Source organism: Loxodonta africana, chromosome X (assembly GCF_030014295.1).
Source record: "Loxodonta africana isolate mLoxAfr1 chromosome X, mLoxAfr1.hap2, whole genome shotgun sequence".
NCBI classification, from domain to species: Eukaryota; Metazoa; Chordata; class Mammalia; order Proboscidea; family Elephantidae; genus Loxodonta; species Loxodonta africana.
This window is the reverse complement of record NC_087369.1, coordinates 23,102,586-23,123,386: the sequence shown is the minus strand read 5'-3', so window position 1 is coordinate 23,123,386 and position 20,801 is coordinate 23,102,586. Positions and strand designations below refer to the sequence as shown.

At 33.4% G+C, this 20,801-nt stretch overlaps 1 protein-coding gene across 4 annotated transcripts in view; it reads right to left on the bottom strand.

The window, feature by feature from the left end:
- CNKSR2 (connector enhancer of kinase suppressor of Ras 2) overlaps positions 1 to 20,801 on the bottom strand; it is a 273,991-nt gene that overhangs the window by 103,543 nt on the left and 149,647 nt on the right. For 2 of the 4 annotated variants that reach the window (XM_003415953.3, XM_003415954.3), the window contains exons 9-11: positions 17,233 to 17,379; positions 6,228 to 6,361; positions 1,346 to 1,557 (exon numbers count right to left, since the gene is read on the bottom strand). In XM_003415953.3, the coding sequence (XP_003416001.1) occupies positions 1,346 to 1,557; positions 6,228 to 6,361; positions 17,233 to 17,379 (493 nt within the window). The remainder of the gene's footprint in view (positions 1 to 1,345; positions 1,558 to 6,227; positions 6,362 to 17,232; positions 17,380 to 20,801) is intronic. The other 2 variants (XM_023555163.2, XM_023555164.2) reach the window with 1 other exon arrangement.

Sequence of the window (20,801 nt, the reverse complement as noted above, 5' to 3'; positions counted from 1 at the left end):
AAATCTTATTTGCTCCTTTAAGTACTGTTATTCAAATGATTTTTATTAAGAAATTACTATCTTTAAGACACTATATTAGTCATGGGGGAGGGGTAGAAATAACAAAGATGGCAGGCATTTATACTGCAGAGGTTTATAATAGAGAAGAAGAGCAAAGGTATAAATGCCTTCAATATACAATGCTTCAAAATAAGTGCTACCACAGTAAGTATAATTGAGGAGCTATGCTAAAAAAAAACCCATTACTTAGTCTCATGATAAAAAAGCACATGTACAGAGAATAATGCAAAGTAAGGTAAGTACGGACCCTGGTCTTTAGGATCAATTTGGGCAAAACTTTTCATTCAAAATTATTACCCAAGAGCAGCGAAGAAATTAGGCATGTGCGATAAGGTATGTGACGCCTGTTCTTGTGGGGTTGCTGGAGAGGTATATGGCCATGGTGAACAACTGGTGGCGGGTGGCAAGGGAGAGTTAAAAACAACTTTCCTTCTGCTCAGCAACCAGTGACAAAGTCTGGACTAGTGAGCAGGGATCCTGTCCTTCCCCAAAATATAAGCGCCTCACTGAAAATTATAGTTTGAAAACTGGAAATGGAGGAGCACAGACTTCCAATTCATTCTGCAATAGGACCACAGGTTTTCCTACTTTGACTTCAGGCAACTTTATTTGCAAACCTTTCAGATACAGTATGTTGATTTTAAGTATTTGTGACTGGGTAACTTTCTTGGTCATGCATAGAAAAACATGTTAAATATAAAAAAAATTCTATATATATGGTAACTCTAGACCCATCTTTTGCCTTATATACAGTATGTCCATTCTCCTTAAAATGTCAACTTTTCCACTCACATGTCACATTGATTTTGTAGCTTCTAAAAAAAAAAAATACAAAACTTGAGATGAGGTTTCCCCCCAAAAAGTCTAATTTTGAGATTTAAAAAAAAATCTCTGTGGAATAAGGGAACAATTTTATTTTAAAGAAGTCATATTAACAGTAAGTATTTATTATAAAAACTGAAAAAAAATGGATTATTCCAATTTGGGAACATCTGACATACAAAACGTACATGTGACGCTAAAAAGATTTTCATTAAATCATTGATGAGCTAAAATATTACCTACTGTCCTTCCTTATCTTTGGAAAACTTAGAATAATTTCTAATGCCATGCCTCAAATCATTGAGATTCCACTTAGAAGCATATGACTGACACAGATCAATTATAAAGATTCAAAAGCTATCAAGTAATTCCCAAAACTCAAAAACCTAGGAAAGGAAATGGAGATTTCCATGCCAGAAATATATTCGTATGCAAACGTTAAGAGAAGAACTCTTATAGTTACCATAAGTTGGGGTGCTTTCTCGTCTTCCTTGACTGCTTGATCTTCCTTTTTCATATTCATAGCAATACAAGACAGTATCTTCTTCAACAATATTAAATCTCTTTCGGTATTCCTGATCCAAAAACGAATTTGGTGATTCAGATCCCTTATGGACTGGCTTGCCCACCATATGCCCCCTGAGGTCTTCACAGGGAAGGTTTCCTTTTTCATCCCTAAAGGAAGGGCAGAGTAAAGGAGAAGGAAGTAGGATAGCATCAGGGTGGTAAAATGGCAGAGAAGGTCTAAAATAATAATGACATCCTCTCCATACAATGCATCTTCTGATCTTTCCAACTTTCCTTTGAGATTCATAGGGCAATTTTTAATTATTCCCACTTTGCAGAAAAAAATGCTGAGACTCAGAGATGTTAAATGACTTAACCAAATGTCATACAGCTAATAGTGGAGATAGTAATGGCTCATGGGTTTTCTAACTCTTGTTCTAGTCCATTTTTCACTTTGTGTCATACAAAGAAAATCATCTTAGCATATTAACTTGGTTTTAGTGTTCGAGATAGCAGGTATAATGTTAACAATGTTAACTACATAGCTTTCTTCTGCCGGTTCACTAAATTGATTATTGGTAATAACTTCCACTGCTCAAAAACAAAGATTTGTTTAGGAACTACCACCTCTGTAAGGGATACTATGGCCTTAAGAACCACATTAGCACTACAGAAACTGGTATTATAAGAATTTCAAACAGCATTGCTATTAATTTAACATAAACTTTAATCAGCCTTAGTATTCAAACTCTAAGTATCTCATTTAAGAGTAAAAAGAGCTATTCATAAGACTCATTCTAAACCGGATGTATCGAAATTTCATTACACATCAGTTTTTTTTTTTTTTCGTGGAAGGAAAATGGAGACTTTATAAAACATGGAATTTAAGCATTGAATTTAGGGTGATGACAAGTTTATTTGTTCTTCTAGAGGATTCTAGAGAAAAAAATTCCAATAATTCCTGGAATCCTTAAAACCTATTACTCACACCTAGTAATTGGTGATTGAGCCTATCACAAGTGGTATTTTGACAGAAATATTCCATTTAGGATTGACTAAACTGAACCTTGTTTAATTTATGGAATGTTTTGCTGACAAGTTATGAAAATTTTGTTAGAAAGGCTTGTCTTCTAGAAAATGACTATTAACGTAAATGTAATCTGTTTCTTCCCTTGACTATCATTACTTACATTTCTTCTTAGTTCTTAATTGTTTCCAGTTATCCTAAACAGGGCCATGAGTCAATACTATGAAACCAGGAAAAAACTTAATTTTATATTAACTTCTAAGATTAAAATCTTAAATCTACAGAATAAACTGAATTATAAAAATCCTAACCCATTGCCGTTGAGTCGATTCTGACCCATACCAACCCTAGAGGACAGAGTTGAACTGCCCCATAGAGTTTCCAAGGAGCACCTGGTGGATTCGAACTGCCAACCTTTTGGTTAGCAGCTGTGGCACTTAACCTCTACGCCACCAGGGTTTCCAAATGAATTATAGCAAGACACAAATAAAAAGAACAAATTTTCAATTAAGTCCTATTATGCTTTATAAAGATGGTGATGAACTTGTAAAACTAATGTCGAATTCAAAATAGGAGTCTCGGCCTCTTAAGTATCTATACGCAAATATATGCAAAGATTAGGCTTGTCCAAATGTAGAGACATTCCTAGTATTTGAAATATGTAGAAAGTAGTACATGCTATTCAAGACTGACTGAATCAGCACATTGTCTTATTTACTTAACTCACCACGAGCTGAGGCTACCACTTGCGCTGCCATTTGCTCTTTTATTTTTTTAAAATAAAAGTATTGTTGATTATCAAATTATAACTATATAGCTAGTTCTTAGGCCACATTAAGAAAATAAAAATAAAACACAGGTAGAATTTTACATTTAGCTAGTTGAAAGCTTTGTCTGAACAAATGCCCTGGTACTTTTTGTTACCATTAGTCCTCAATCAAAAAGAAACTTACACTGTAATTAGCCTGCAAACAACCCTAAAGAATTTGTGGCACTGGCGTAAGGCAAATACGTATCTGTAAATGGGCAGACTTCTCTATGAATGCTAACACAGTTGAGGTCAGAGAGTGATTTGGCTCTAGTTAATTCACCATGCTCTATTTATACGGACATACCCTGTGGGAGAAAATTGGAAGTGCTGATAGTGCTTACTCTATAATGATATGAAGGACGGACCTCATACCAACAGGGCACAGTAATTAAACATGTCTACACAGAATACACTCAAATAAAGTTGAATTAAGAAAAGTACAAACCCAAAACAAACTTTCTCCTGCAGAATAAATTAATACACTGAGAGACAGAGTGAGTGTGTGTGTGTGCGCGCGCGTGCGTGTGTGTGTGTGTACACGTAGGTCATGACTCTCTGAAAACGTCTATGTATTAATTCATCGGGCTGTAAGGATATTTTTATTTTTGTCATTTTTAACTTTTCTTAATGTTATATATTTGTACGTACATGTAATAAATCTACACCTTTGCTTTATTAAAGATTTAAGGGAACAGATTAAAAGTTAGAGTATTGCTTTATTATTTAAAAGCGCACAGTAGAGTTCATAAGAAAAATTACTGCATAAACTTCATAGCTGTGGAAAGAGCTATAATATAATCTTCATTTGCATCACAGAAAAAGGAATTTGGTCAAATATAAAAATGCACCATACATTATGATTAATGGTAGAAAAAAAATTATTTTTTCTTATATAGTATATAGTCACAAGTCAAAATAAAATACCAATGAAATCTCACTCATTTCACAAACATGAGTGTTTTCTCTTTTAAAGAAAAAATAAAAAGCACTTTTGTAACCACATTTGTTTTTTTCTGGAATAAATGTGTTCGAAGAATTGTAATTACCTGAAAAAAATTCTACCAAACGTGAAAACTAATCCTGCCATTTTTAAGATGCAAAAGCTTTTACTGGCTTATAATTCAAATATATAATTAACATATGTCCTAAGGCTATACCTATAAAAAGAATGACAATTGCAAAAAGTTTTACGAATATAATTTCATGTCAAACCAGATAATGCAGATAATTTATACAAGGCTGTGGTATCTTTGATGCATGAATTGTTCTGGTTGTGCTATACTGAAAGATTGTGTGACTGGTTAACTAATAATGTGAGTCAAAATACATTTAGAATATACTGTTAAATTACACGCTGACCTACTAAGAATCAATTAAAGCAAGACAGTAAGCACCAATTATGAATTTTACTGAAAAGTATGGAGCTTTCAAGCAATATTGATCACTATTTTTACATTTCAACCTCTCACGTTCTCTTGTATTTTTAAATAGCACTCGGAGGACAGAGCTGGATCATTTTACTCTTTTGTCTTAAGTGTATTTTAAATATTTTCTAAGAAATGCTTTACAGCAAGTTCCTCCCCACCCAAGAAAAGAGGAAAGAACATTTAAAAACTGCAGAGATTTGACAAAATAATCTTTTGCTGTATATCTGCATATGTAGGTTTCTGAAGAATAAGGCCTCTTAAATAGTCAGTTGCCAAAAAAAGGTCCCTTCCTATTTGAAGCACATATGCTTTTACTCCTCCTTGAGCAAGAGTACTCAGAAAGCCTGACACTGTCTTAATGGAGTTAAAATGCAACTCATGTTTTACTAGGGTATTGGATGGTTTGGCACATCTGATTGCAAACTGAACAGAAGACTATAAATTATATATTAGAAAGATTTATGAAATGCTAGCTTAGTAAATTATATCATCTCATAAATCATGTTCCCATGATGAAAAAAAACATAGCCACATTTAATTCTCAAAAATATTAGAACAAAAATGTTTATAAAACTGACTCTTTTTATTACTAGATGACAACACAGTATTTACAGACATGGCATGTGGCCATGTAGCATTCTGATCCTAAAACATCAGTACCATCATATGCAACAGAATAAAAATTTCAGGAACACTTCTAAAGAATAATGAGTATTAATTAAGCCCAAGGAATTTCAGTTATTTTATAACCAGAAGAATTGAATATTCACTATAGTGCCTAAAAACAAGAGACCTAAATTATTGTTTTTGAATAACTGCACAACTAATTTAAAAACGGAATCAAATTCTTTGTGATTGGTATTAATTATCTCTAGTTAGTGCTAGCCCTTTTCCATAATTTTTGTATTCTGCAAGGCTAGCTATAAGAATGCTTTTGGACAGGAAGCATTACGCACAAAGCTATGTTCTCCCAGACCTGCCAGGAATTTCAAATAGGAGTCTGGAAATGGAATTGAGATACGGCCTCAAGAAATCTAGAAAACAGACTTTAGCAGGCAATTTATTCTCTTGCAAACTCTCTCTACTTCTCTACTTCCTGAAACATTAATCAACTAAGGAAGTAGAAATTCTAGATACAGAAGTATTAGCGGAAAAAAAAAAACAACTCTTCCCTCATCGCATACATTTAAGAAGGCATAGAAGTTATCTATAACTTCCCCTTAAAAAAAAAATGAAATCTTCAAAGTCAACTGAGGCTTTGACTGGGGCTTCTTAGCCAAAAAGCTTCACTTATTCTTTACTTATTAAAATAATCATAACTGCTATTTAAGACTACTTTTCTATTATATGAGAAAATGGGTATGAGATATTAGCACATAGTGTTTAATACAAATTAGTTATTATTATTAACCAAAGTGCATCCTCAATAATGGAATGACTTCCCAGAATGTGTCCAGGATTCCTAACTGAGAAAATATTCAAGGCGTTCCTTGGGAATTGACTTCACAGCTTACGCTCTGTTTGGTTAGTTTCTAGGCAGTAGCTGACTAGAACATGAAGGTTAGTTTTATACCTGGGAATGTACGGTTCTGCAGGAGGAGGGGGAATGTAGAGATCCTGGAGGGCTGAACTGTCTCTTTTGGTGGGTGTACTGATGGTGCTGGAAGGCGTGGCAACGCTGCTTGTGGGACTTCTAGGTATAAGAGGCTGGTTAAAATGAAAAAGAAAATACATACGCACACAAACAACACACAAAACAACAACAACAACGACACATAGTTATTTTAAAATGATCTATTTCTGCCAAATTTTGAACTTGGCTGAAATCAAGAAGCATGTTATTTAGCACATAAATAATCCTTTGAATCTCCAAAAACAAAGCATTTATTATGTAAAACATTTCCTCTTAGTTCCCAACTCACCTTATTCTGTGGTATAAGACACTTAAAAGCTACTTATAAGGTGGCAATACCATGCAGTGTTGCATAACAGGGAGATTTATCTCAGAGTCAGGAACCTATTTAAATTAAATTTACTTTGTTAGAATCCCACAGAAGCCTCTGAAATAAGGATAATAAAAAGTAACTCTTAAAAGAATTCGCTCATTCACATCTTGATTGATATATGAGAAAGACATCTCAGATCTTTTCCCAAAAAGAAGACAAACCATACTTCTAGGTTAGTAGAACGCTGAAGAGTCTCAGAAAATATTATACAAGTGGAATATGAAAGGCTAATTAGAAACAGTATTTTCTAGAAAAACATACTTTTTCTTGTAAATATAAACACAGCTGTCTTCTCAAAGCCATTTTATGGTACATGTTCAAAAGTCTGGTGATCAGTGTGACGCAATCATTTCACCTTTCATAAGCACACACATTTACCTTTGTTTAGAATGATTTTAGTTGTGTATCTATAGATCTCTTTCCCACGTCTGTATTTGGTATTTTCTCTAGAAGTTAAGATAGTGTATATTTTGTCTTAAGCAATACATCAAGATGCATTTACTTAAGAGTGCTCCCAATTTTAAGCTTAACAGCATTTAACACTGATGATGTGGTTCAAGAAATCATTCTAAAGTGAAACTATAATTCACAAATTTTCATCTGTATCTTACCGATTTTACTGATTAGCTACATATACAATTAACATTAAAAGTAAGAATTGTAGAGAAATTGCAAACCAAAAATAATGATCACAAAACGAACTGTATCTTTGCATGGCAAGGTGTCATTTCAGCCAGTACGAAAACACTTTTAGCATAATAAGACCCACGGTTCTATTACTTTAACGAGTATTGCTGGACAATCAAAAATAGCACATTACAACTATTTTATATCATGACGATACTTTTGTACAGATCAACAAAATTTGTTCCAAAAGCCAGGCATAAGTACAATGTAAAGTACAACATGGGTCACTGGGGTAGGCTACATAGTTTATAACTCACTTCATGGTTTTGACCTTCCTTAGTTACACAGCTCACCTGAATAGCTTGAAATCACACATCCTGCCAAAATGAAGGTTAAGTTTTAATCTATGTGAAATAGAGATTAAAGAAAGACAGGGAGAAAGGAAAAAGAATGGATATTTTGGGACTCTATAATAGCATCTCATTAAAAAAAAAAACCCACTGCATCTCATATAATGTAAAAAAAAAGTCAGAAGCTTTATATGTTAATTGAGGAAATTTGAGGAATTTTAAGGTAAGACAGTATGCAGTAAAAACTATTATGTTTAACTCTGCTGATTTTGGAATAGTGTCCAGTTAAACGATGTGTGTCTTTTGAAAACAAAATGCTTGGCAATGAGATTATAAAGGAGTCACCTGTCTAGATGAACACCATAAAGTTCCAAGAAATAAAGAACTGCATTTTTTCTAAGAATGCGTTTTATGCCTCTACAGACCTTGAATGATAGATTCTTTAAGTATTTAGACCAACAACAACAACAACAAAAATGTATGCATGTAGTTACTATGACGGGACTTTATAATTGTATTCCTGTCTTGGTATTAAACACAGATGACATTAAATTGAAGTCTGGCAAAAATGTTATCATAAAAGAATAGAAATGTAGTAAAGAAAACATCTATTACACAGTACATTATCTCCAATACTATTTAACAGATGCACTGTGAGAGAAAAACTTATATTCAGTATGCTTTTTAAATGCTCTAAAATAAAAAATACAATAAAATTTTTCTTTATTTTTTATTATGTCTCTTATTTTAAAATATCCTAACAATTACTACGAGTGAACTTAAGCACATGTTCTAAAAACATAAGTGCTTTTTAGTAACCCAACTTAAAATTTTATTTTCCTTCCTCTCTTTTAGGGTCACTATTTCTATTTTAAGGAGCCCTGGTAGTGCAGTGGTTAAGAGTTTGTTTGCTAACCAAATGGTCAGCAGTTCAAATCTACCAGCCACTCCTTGGAAACCCTATGAGGCAGTTCTACTCTGTTCTATAGGGTTGCTATGAGGCAGAATCCACTCAATGGTAACAAGTGTATTTGTATTTTTAAGGAGCCCTGGTGGCACAGTGGTTATGTGCTTGGCTGCTAACTGAAAGGTCAGTGGTTCGAACCCACCAGCCACTCCGTGGGAAAAAGATATGGCAGCCTGCTTTCGTAAAGATTTACAGCCTGGGAAATCCTATGGGGACAATTCTATTCTGTCCTACAGGGTTGCTATGAGTCAGAATTCAACTTCCCAGCAATGGGTTTGATTTTGGTTTTTTATTTCTCCTTTGAGTATCTCTCTCTTTTTGTTTTACTATCTATAGAAGCAAACATAGTTTTTCTTGGTTAGTGACTACCTCCCCTTCCCCATCCCCAAATAAAAAGGAAGGAAGGGGAAAAAAAAGAAGCAGTAATCAATGGTTAGCAATTATATTTTCAATATTGTTCAAGTACGGAGTAAGGACCCACAGAATATCTTATTCTGCCTGGATTATTTATAGGATTGTCTACTTAGGGTACTTGTGCCTTTTCCCTTCTAAGAAATTTAAATATTACCCTTGTCAACTTCTTTCAAACTACTATTATTCTAGGTTTCTAACTGTCAATATGGAGTTGCTCTAAAGGCCATCAGTTAATGTAATTAGCTAATAGTAAAAAGAAGAAAAAACTTTTAAATATTTTAAAACATAACAAGTCTGATTATAACAGCTGGTTAGACTAATTTATTAACTGAACAAGTTGGAGAGGACAACTTGTTCTTTTGGGGAAATTTAGTTTTATCTACTAATTGTACTTTTTTGTCAATCTAATCTAAACTAAAAAGCAAACGTTCCTTTTGAGAATCAAGTTAAAAAATAAGTAAATAAACTTAGACATTAAGCAATGGAAAAATAAAGTATGATAAAGTAGAAGCTTTATGGGAAAATGAAAAGAGCTACTTAACCCCAAAGATAAAAAATTACAATCGCTTAAGATTTTTCCTAATTTTGGGCAACAATTGAAAGAGTGCAAGATTAAACACCTAAGAGAGTGAAAAAAAAATGCATTAATGAACATTAGAAAGATAGGCACAATTTGACTACATCAGGCACAAAATAAATGACGCAATTGGCTGAAATTACCAGTGAAAGTCCTACTTATAACAAGTGGCACTGAAATCACCATTAACCATTTAAGTGTGAAAACACACAAAAAGTGACAAATTCAGCTTCCTTCAACTCAAAAAGGGGAGTTCTCTTGGTCTTCAATTCAAATTTTATTAGAAATATTCCATAGTTTGAGAAAAGATATCTAAAAATTAGAGTATAATAATGAAAAAGGATAGCATCTCATACCTTGGCAGCATTTAATTTTAATACTTTGTTCATAACATAGGATAAGAAAAGCAGTTAACATCATACTGTAAAGGATTTCCAATTTAAGAAAAAAAGGAGAAATAAATGGTAATATTCTTTTCTTTTTACCATTTTGATTCTTTCTCTTATACTGGTAAAATTTGCATGGGAAGACAATTAGGAACTATCAACACTTATGGATAACATGGATAAAATACAAGGGTATTTTAAGACTACATCTGTTACTCAAGAAAGCATGAAGCTTTAGTATAATTTATCCATTATGGTATGCAATAAAGTATGACATGGATCTAAAGTATGACATGGGTCTATTTTGGATCCCATCCAAAGAGGTTTACTTCCTAGAAGGATCTTGTTTTCATATCCAAATGGCCCCTGTGACATAAAGCTCTACTTCTACAGATTTAGTGAGGCACCAACATGGAATATGTATTTGCATATACGTTGTGTTACTCTTCTACAATAAGTCCATGATAGATTTCTCGAGGTAAGGGCATGGATCTTTTAAAATGTCCAAATCCTAAATAAAATGTTCATGTGTATCTCTTCAAATATACCTGTATAACCTTAGGTCAATTAATGACAACTTAATACTGTCAACAGGACTCAGAAATTTACTAGGTTAAGCTTACACGTAAATTTTGCATAGCATCAGTTTAAACTGGATAAATTTAATACTTTAAAGTTGTACCCCAAAATATTGTATGGCACAAATCTTCCTCTGAAACATGAGTAATGACTTCAGCAGTAATATTCTACTCATTCAGTTTAAACATCATTGGAAGACTGTGATGATTGTAAATGAAAATTTTCAGCTTTTGTAAGGGATCACCGAAATCTCATTTTAAATCCTTTGATAGCGCAGGTCTTTTCCTGGTAGCCTCCTTGCTAACATCTCTAAGGTAACTGAGCACATCTGGAAGGTATCAATGTACCTTTGAAACCCCTGTGGTCTTAAAGACTATGAGAAAAAAATAACTTCTATGCGCAAGAAACTACATTTGGCGTTGAGGTCTTACTCAAAACATTTTACATTTTATCATCTCTTGGCAAGAATAACTTCTGTTGTCCCTCTGTCTGGTAACTGATCCAGCTTTGATGGAGCTATAAAAAATCTTGAATGAAACCAACAACATAAACACAGCCCCAGCGTTAAAGATGAAAACAGTGTGTTATGCGTTACATAGTTCTCTCTAAAATTCACTAATGCAAAGATCACACAGAGCTTGCTTTAACTTGTGGGGGGTGAGGTGGGGAGATACACACTGAAATACAAATTATCACATCAAGCACAAAGCCTGGCCATTTATTTTATTCACTCTTGGGAATAAGCACAGACTCAAATAGATCACAATATCCCATTATTCTAGCACAGAACATTCACACAAGTCCTTCTTACTTGGTTCAAACACACCATTGAAATCCCCAACACTAGTACCAGAATACTGTTTTATGTTAGCAGCTCTCTTCCTGATCATCTAAACAAATGTTCCAGAGGAAATATATTCTGGATTTCGGGAGGCAAGAAGCTTCATATAATCTTACAAATTTCTTGACCACATAAAGAATGCTAGATCCAATTTGGAAAATTATTGGGCAAACCTTTTCCTGGCTATGTTTTTCATAAGTAGTAAGTTAAGCAAGGAAAACACATGAATTTGAAATTCTTCCACTCTTAGTTGTTCCATAGCTTTTTCTAGACTCCAAATTTATAAATACAAAAATATTGAATCTTCTTTTATGAGCATGTAATTTTTTCTTTCCTATTAGACTATCAGAAAAATCTGATCACAGGCTTGATTGGGAAACCATATCTGCATGAGTTAAAAAATACAGATACATGTGCAGAAGAATATGTATGTAGTTATATAACATACAACTAATACAGACTTCTGAGTCACACTATAAAATAGCTTTTTCCACTAAATCATCAAATTTTGCACATTGTATTGAGGTTAACACTAGTGTATTTCATCTAGTTGTATGACAGTTAATACTGCAACATTAAAACTGGACTTCCTTTTTTCAAATCACAGTACACAGTGTTTAATTTAACTAAAGAAAAGAATGGGTAATTTTTGCATTATAAGTGATTATTTGTAATAACGGTTAATATTTTGAAAGCTTTTGGCAGGAAGACACAAATATAAGTTAGACCCTTTAATTTATTTAAACACTGGTGAACAAAAATTTTACGTGACAATTCCTTGCAGCTAGTTACTAATTTGAACGTGTAAAACACATCGTTTCTGCCTTCCAGTCAGCACAATTATGTTTTTAGCTAAAAATGGATTTTCTTTTCTAGTGTCATACCTAATACTAGTTCTCTTCTTCTTCTAAACATGTTTTTAAAACAAAACTCTCAGTAACAGATAAACTTTCTGTCACTAATGTTTTTTCAGTCACGATGACCCGTAACTTGGATACTGAAGTAAAAGTTATTATTGCTTATATCTTCTGATTTTTACAGAAAGATTTCAACCATCCGTATCTGTATACATTTGAAATGTCATGTAAGCAGTGTTCTCCAGTTGTTATAGCAGTTGATAGACAAAAACGACTGCTATGACTATTTGCTTTCCATTTCTTTTTCTGCTCAAAGTTATTTAAATATCCTGTAAAAATGGTATCTAAAGTAATGTTAAACAGTAAAATTTAAACTATGGCATCAATACAAGAGATTTGTGGGTTAGAATTCAGTTTAGGAACATAATTCTAATGATACAGCTTGACCTTATTTTGTATAAAAATGTTTTGAGCAATACCTCTAACAGTATGTTGAATTCTAGCGGTCATTTCTGAGAAGCATTCTCACCAAAAAAGGATAGGTTCTTAAGTGTTTTTGAAAATTGTTGATTCCCAGGGATGATTTCAAGGGATATTCTTGACAGTGTCCAGCTAACTCTCACATACATCTCTTGTAAAAAGAAAATCACACCATTCATGCATGCTCGTGCCCTATGCATACTAATTTAAAATCACAAATGTATAAAAATATACCTTGAGGTTTATCCACAATTCCCTGAGATTCTTCATTGATTTGGAAGAACCGGAGTCTTCCATGCATACCAAAGGAGTCACCATACATACCAGGATACCGTACATTAGCACAGGGTGCCACTAAGGAGATGTTTTTAAAAACGGATCTCACGAAGCAAGGAATTCCTGGTTTGCTTTCTTAGAATAAAAGATTGTATCTCAGGTAAGACATCACTTATTTATAAATGGGTGTAGAGAAAACAAATTCAATCTTCAAGATATTATTAAATCTGGTTGTAGTATTTGACTAAGGTATCTTAAGCCCTACAGTTGTATCGCAAAATGCTTGAGAAATCAGGAATTTAACAAAAGAGCTGTCAAATTTCATGAAATGTACTAATGAAACTGATCTGTGACCATGAGCTTGAGTTGTATGCTTTTGCTTATTTGGCTATCATTTCATGAATGAGTTTTGAAAGAAAATCCAAATCCAAGTTCATCATTGCAGTTGATTTAACATTGGAAGTCACTATCCTTTTTAAGTTTTTTAGAAACAAAACTTGTCCTTTCATTAAAACTTGGTATTCTTCAACAATCTTCTATCTTAGGGTAGATAAGGTTATGTTTTATTTGTATAGATACAAATTATTTCTTTGTTTAATTAAAATCAATATTCCTTATGTTAGGATAAAGTTTTTTTTTTTTTTTTGGTTAATAGATGCATGTATTAGTGTCTACCTCCACACTTCACCAACTTTGCTATATTTTATCTGAAAACGCTAATAGGTAAATTAAGCCTGGTATAATATAAGATAAAATAGACATCGAGCTAAATAAATGCCACAGATTGTTTCTTTTTGTAGCCTCTATTTCAAATAATTCCTAGTAGACTACTGGTACTCCCAGTGAAACAAAAAAGAAACCCAATGTTCAATTCTTCAAGTTTGAACACTAAAGATTTATATTTAGGTGAATTAATGGGTATTTTGGCTCCATTGTATTTGTATACACACCAGAGGCAAGAATACTATAAAAATGGCACTTGTGTTAATGTCTACAAAGATGGCTGTTACTACATAAAGCATAAGTTTTACATCAGAGGTCCTTTCTTAAGCACTAGGAAGAAAAGAGTGCCCTCAAGCAAAGTCACAGAAGAACACAAAACTGCCTTCAAGACTTTCTAGTCTCACTATTTCTTTGACTTTTTCCACTTTGGAGGCAGTCTACGTTCAGCCTCCATATCCTGGTGCACTCCAGTTTTGTTCATCTTTGGTTATTTCAAAATATACATTGTATAAAAATTCTAACCAGATAATTCCCAGGTGTCTTTGCATTTTTTAACACAGACTAAAACCTTTAAAGATCAAGAAGGAAATCTGTAAGGGTACAATTTTAGGACTTCAAAACAGGTTCCAGGGAGGAGATTTGGTGGTGGTGGTGGTATGGTATGTCAGAGAACTTGTCCTTAGCCCTTACTCCTCAGACCTTGCTTTAGCACCACTAGGAAGTTTTTAATTAACTAAAACTAATAATCTTCCTTCTGCTTTGCAAAGAGTCAACCACTGAAGCAATTTCAAAGGAGCTGGAAGCAGTTTCTTTTCCTAATAGTATTGTTTTACCTATAGGTGGCTGAGTTGATGTTAACACAGTGAACTGAATTCAGTGGAAATAACAAATTTCTAAAAATACTGATCCATATATGCACTGGGGAAATCACTTGTATAAATGCTGATTTTTTTTCCCCAGATTTCAGCATTCTCAAAAAGTAAAGCTACAAATATACACAGAGTAACTGAATGAACAACGAGGAATAAATATAATTAGTGATGCCATTTAAATAAATATAATTAGTGATGCTTCTTGGCATTTAGGAATGGACCCAGAAATAAGGCCATAAAATCTATTATAGAATTAGGAACGATATAATTTTGAAAATTATATCATTGCTCTCTAGCTTTAAGTACACATATACCAAATGTATGTATAGCAAAAATGAAATGCTGGTCTTCCAATTATTTCAACATTTCATGTGAAAGTGATTCTTAAGTGGCTCCTGTCATTACCTAAAATTTCCACTTCGATTTGTGTTTGTGGAAAAGAATCTAAAAAAATCTTAAGGTGGGGGTTGGCCACGCCAGAAGGACCAACCATGTCACTTAGGTTAGGGGCTTTGGGTTATACAACATCAGTGGACCTGGAGACTAAGACCAACTATGTGGTCAGTCAATCACTCATGCCTACATGATAAAGCCCCAATAAAAATTCTGGACACCGAACCGCAGGTGAGCTTCCCAGGTTCACAATACTCACGTGTAATGTCACACATTGATTCCAAGAGATTAACGCGTCCTGACTCCACGAGGGAGAGGACAATGGGAGCTCTGTGTCTGAAATTTTCCTGGACTCTGTCCTATGTACTCCTTCCCTTGGCTAAGTTTAATCTATATCTTTTCCCTGTAATAAACCATGAGCACAATTTAAGAATAAAAAGAGGAGCAAAGTTTCAATTTCTTTGCTGGAGATATTCCCTCAGAGTTCATGGCTCAACTGGAAACTAGCATCTTTTTTGGTGTGTAATGTAAAATACGAGGGACTAGAGAAGAGTTAAGGAGCCCTGGTGGTACAATGGTTAAGCACTTGGCTGATAACTGAAAGGTTGGTGATTCGAACCCACACAGTGGCTGTACGGGAGAGAGACCTGATGATGTGCTCCTGCAAAGATTACAGCCTAGAAAACCCCATGATGCAGTTCTACTCTGTCACATAGGGTTGCTATAAGTCGAAATCAACCGTTGGCACCTAACAACAACAGAGACGAGTTATTAAATTTAATTACACATACACAGAGAAGAAAAGCTAATGGTTGAAAGCAGGGGGCTCTTTTTCAGAGTTCCCACCCCTCAGACTCTGAAGATGGATCTTTGGGGAAGACATGTCAATAGGATGTCACAGAGTGGAAGAACAAAGCAATTTATAATGCAGTGAGAAAATAAAATGATGCAATGGGCATGTCTGATTTGCTAATCTATGTCTTAGTTAATGAATAATATTGAGCCACTTTAATGATCATGAAAAATCTGATAATAAACATATACTGCAAGTCAAATGCATTTGGTTATATTAATACAGTTTTACATACACTCATTTTAAAAACAGAGAGATTCATATCAAAATTTTAAAACCTTAATGTTGGAACATTTTATGTTTTTATATGGTGATGTATAATGCCAAATCTGAGGCCAATAAGTAGCAAAGTTTTAAGCAATGAGAAATCATAATAATCTATCAGGCCATTCATGTGTCATGTTGAGTTTACTTATTAGAAAAAAAATCTGTGAATGGTTTGAAGTACTTATAGAGAACTTATTAACAATTTACATAGCAGTAACAACAATGACAGTTTTATATACTGCTTTTCTTTTTAAACTGAACAACGGGCAATGCTCTATTTCAATGGTTAATTTTTTTTTAAAAAAATTAGACTTCTAAGACAAGATAATAGTCTACTATTTTAAAAAATGCAGGTTTTATGAAAGAAAAAAGTTTTTTCTATAATGTGTTTATAGATTATATCCTGACTGAAATGGAAGAAAACATATTACTTCTTTGCCTTTCATCAATCAGAGCCTTATTTAAAAATTTTTCTAGATAACTCTGCTTTGTAATAATGTAATTTAATCAACACCCAGAGTAATATTTTAGAGTGATGATTCATGCTGAAGAAAAATGCAGAAATTCTAATGGAACAATTTCCCTTATTCTGCCACTCTATAACGTGAAAAAGAGAAAAATGGTCAGTCAGGAGGAATGTTTTAGGTACAGTTTAACTACTGACCTAAAAGTTCATTTCCTACTGTTTGTAAATTACTATTTTATAAGCTAATTTAAAGGAATTTTAGAAGCTATCACTTAGTTTCTTCCGGAAGTGTATGTAAATATAATTTAGAAAGTAGAAGATTCTAACACAAAATGAAGCTTCTTATTTTCATTTCTATTCATACTTTGGCATGAAATAACTTGTGGTTCTTTGGAATTATTATTTAATGTTTAGAAATTAAGGCAGGGCTCTTTATCATTTGGGTTTAATTACAGTAACTCTTTCAGATTTCATCACAATTAAGCCTATTAGGATAAGCTGTGAAGAGATCATTTTACAAACAAATTTTCAAAAGCATACAAGATTAATCCATATGCTGCTGAGATGAGGCACAAAAAAGAAGCATTACTGAGATAATCTATGGCTAAAATGATGGTGTATGACTTATGATTAAGCTTCATTACCTGCAGAGCAAGGGGCTTCCATCTCATATTTTTCAGTAAAGCTGGTGCTGAGGTAAGCATGCTCTGAGGTCGCTTTTTCAAAGTTAAGATAACACCACTCGGGTCCTCTCGTAGTGCATTCACCAAATTTTTCAACTGCCACCCCACCTGGTAACCAGCAAAATCATTACAATAAAATTGAGGTACAGTATTCAAGATTTAATGTTCTCCCCCTTTAATAAGATTAGTAAAAAAAAAAAAAAATCACATAATTGGTGTACCATCCTATCAATTTTCAGGAGATACATACTCAAGAAAGAAATTTTATCATTGAATTGATTAACCATGTTATTGCATTAGAGTCCATATCATTACGAGACAACATAGTGGACATTTACCATGTCAAAGCAGAGGCTAGAACAGTATCCTACCAACGGAGTAATTTAGAATGTAAAGAAATTATGTCACCATTGATGCTGCTCAGCTGCTAGGTCTAGATCCAAGCTCTGTTCAAAAGTACAATGTAAAAATCCACGTGCCTGAAAACAAGGACTTGGCAATGTTCTGAGCTTAAAAACTATACCACATGCTTTCTCATCACCATCTTTTAGAGATATGTGGCATAAGTGTCTCTAAATTAGACTCATTATGCTAGCAATAGCTGGTACTGACACACCAAGGCAACATTCTGATGCATGGAAGACAGCTTCAATAAAGTAAACCTTTTACCATGCTATAAAAATAGAATAAAAAATGACAAGGTAATGCTTCTTCAATACAGCAGCTATTGGAAATGTATTCCAAATAACCCTATAAACTTAAAATATAAGGTGCTAAATTTAATGAAGCTATTTTATTTGAATATCACCTGAAAACATATTGTGCAATTAAACCAAAAAAAACAAAAAACCAAAGTACTTGATAAATGTCCTGAAACCTGGCTCAACTGTTAGTCGTGTTTAAAAACTTCATTATCCTTTGAAAATTCTGAACATAGAATACTTTTTGTTAGTTTGTTTTTAAAATGGACTACTGATGCAGTATCAGTTCATTGAAATCCTAGAACTATGCTTTAAAGAAACACATTAAAAATATATATTACAAAGTCTGTTTAAAAAATACGTTTTATATATAAAAGAGAGAAACCCCTTTTATTCCAGTTCTAATGAATTATAACATCCCAGGATGTGCGGTTAAGATGTCGGCTGCTAACCAAAAGGTCGGCAGTTCGAATCCATCAGCCAGTCCTTGGAAACCCTATGGGCAGTTCTACTCTGTCCTATAGGGTTGCTATGAGTCAGAATCGACTCAATGGTAACGGGTTTCTGGTATATTTAATGAGCATTAATTTAAATTAAAACCTCAACTATTGCTGAATTGAGTGGTGGCAAAGAAAAAGAGTTAGGACAAAAAAGAAGTGAGACATTGTGATGCTTAGAACCTCAGGAGTCTCAGATATGAATCACAAAGATTATGATACTTGTCTAACGTGACTAAGATCCTGCTAGTTTAGCAAAAGGAAATCACATTAATGTAGATCAGCTATAGTAACAGAACTGGTCAAATATCTTCCATTATATTTAAGTGGGAATTACTATGGGCCCAAAGGTATATTACATTGATTCTGATTCCTCTGATAGCTAAGTAATACCCTGGCAGCCATTTCTACAAGCCAAGAGTCAAAGCAAAGTGAGCTTAAATCCAAGTACTTGCCAAGAAAGAATGAGAGCAGGTTTTTGAGTTATAGGTTTGGAGGGAGAAAACATACTGTTTATACAAAGAGTTTATGAACAACTATTAATAATCACATTTTCTCGTTTATTCAAATAATTGCTAACTATACTAGTCAATATGACGGCCATATCCTTCTTCCAGCGTATCTATTAACAATGAATTACACTGGATTTCTTTCCACCAATCTCTTGTCCACCTTACTTTTTGATATGATCTTTGTGACTAGTTGAAGGTTTTTAATGCCAGATGGTGTTTTCCTGCGAAACGTTCAGTGCAATCTGATTCATCTTCTTTCACACTTTATATATGCTCTTTTTGAGTAAAAAATTCCAAAAAAAAATAATAATAATAATACTTGCTTTTCCATGAAAAGTGGAAATGTTTTTTAATGAGAAAGTTAATTTGGTTAGATTTGAATTTTACAGCTGAATGTTACTTAATGACAGAAAAATTAAGTAGATAATTTTAGTACTTTTTAATTAGGCTCCCCACTATCATTGACATAATATCAGTGATGTTTTTTAAAAAAAGCAAACAAATATATACCAAGAAGCATAAAAAGTATATGCCTTTGGCTCCCAAATTCTACTTCCACTAACATAAGGAAATGATTGGACGAAAAGCACAAAGATAGATATACAAGTGTGTCACACTATTGTTTTAACTAACCAAAAATTTTGTATGTTATTTAAATATCCATTAGTAAGAAATATAAAAATTGCTGTATGGAAATAAAGTAAGTTGCAAAATAGCAAGTGTAATTCAATACTATTTTTGTAAAAAAACAAGTATATAAATATAAAAATACCACAAGATATACAACACTGATAATGGTGGTCACATTAGAGAGGTATAGGGAGTGATGAATTTTCTTCTTTATACTTTTATTTCCTGAATTCTTGGCAAAAAGCATGAATTGCTGTTATAAACAACCAGAACAAAAACACAAAATATGCTGATTTTAAGGACAAATAAAATAGGACCTAGTCCACGAATAGCAATATTCCAGTTAAGAAATCGTGTGTTTTATGAATTGCCTAATCAGTACTGTTTGTCATGGATGGAAAATTTCCACAAAAAGTACAGAATCAGAAAGGAATCACATCTGCTCAATGAATTATACTTTTAGAGAATACAAATTTATTACTCAGGTGTGCTAAAAAATTATCTTTGTTGATAAAACTTAAATGTGAAAAAAAATAACTAGGTGACTTCTACCACATCTCACTTGATTTAAATGGTACAATAATAAAAGTGAGAAAAAAGCCTCCTCCCTCTTTGTTCCACAAGTATTTTTGATTGAATGGGTGATTTCAGTAGATAATTAATTTAGGAGTTGAGGCAGTTTCACATAAATATTTTGAACGGGAATAAAGTTGGCTGAGTAATTTACAGCCTATGTATAACATCTTTTCTCAGTAACACTGGTAGGTTTTAGCTACATCACATTAACAGTAACCAGACCAATGTCTTATTTTTTTTCCTTAGACCTTTCTCAAACTTGGCTCATTTCTTCATAACTTTCTATTGTCTCTATTACATATAATTCTTAACAATTGTTTGGAAACCCTGGGGGCATAGTGGTTAAGAGCTACGGCCGCTAACCAAAAAGCTCAGCAGTTTGAATCTACCAGGCGCTCCTTGGAAACCATATGGGGCAGTTCTACTCTGTCCTATAGGGTCGCTATGAGTCAGAATTGACTCGATGGCAACGGGTGATCAAGGGCAAATGGCCCTAGAGCTCCAGGAAAAATGATTCCCAGCTCTGTGATATCCTAACATGTGTCTGGCCATAGAATGATGTGTAGTAGATTCTTGGAATTAATTTAATTCCCTTTAACTGTTAATGAGAACCT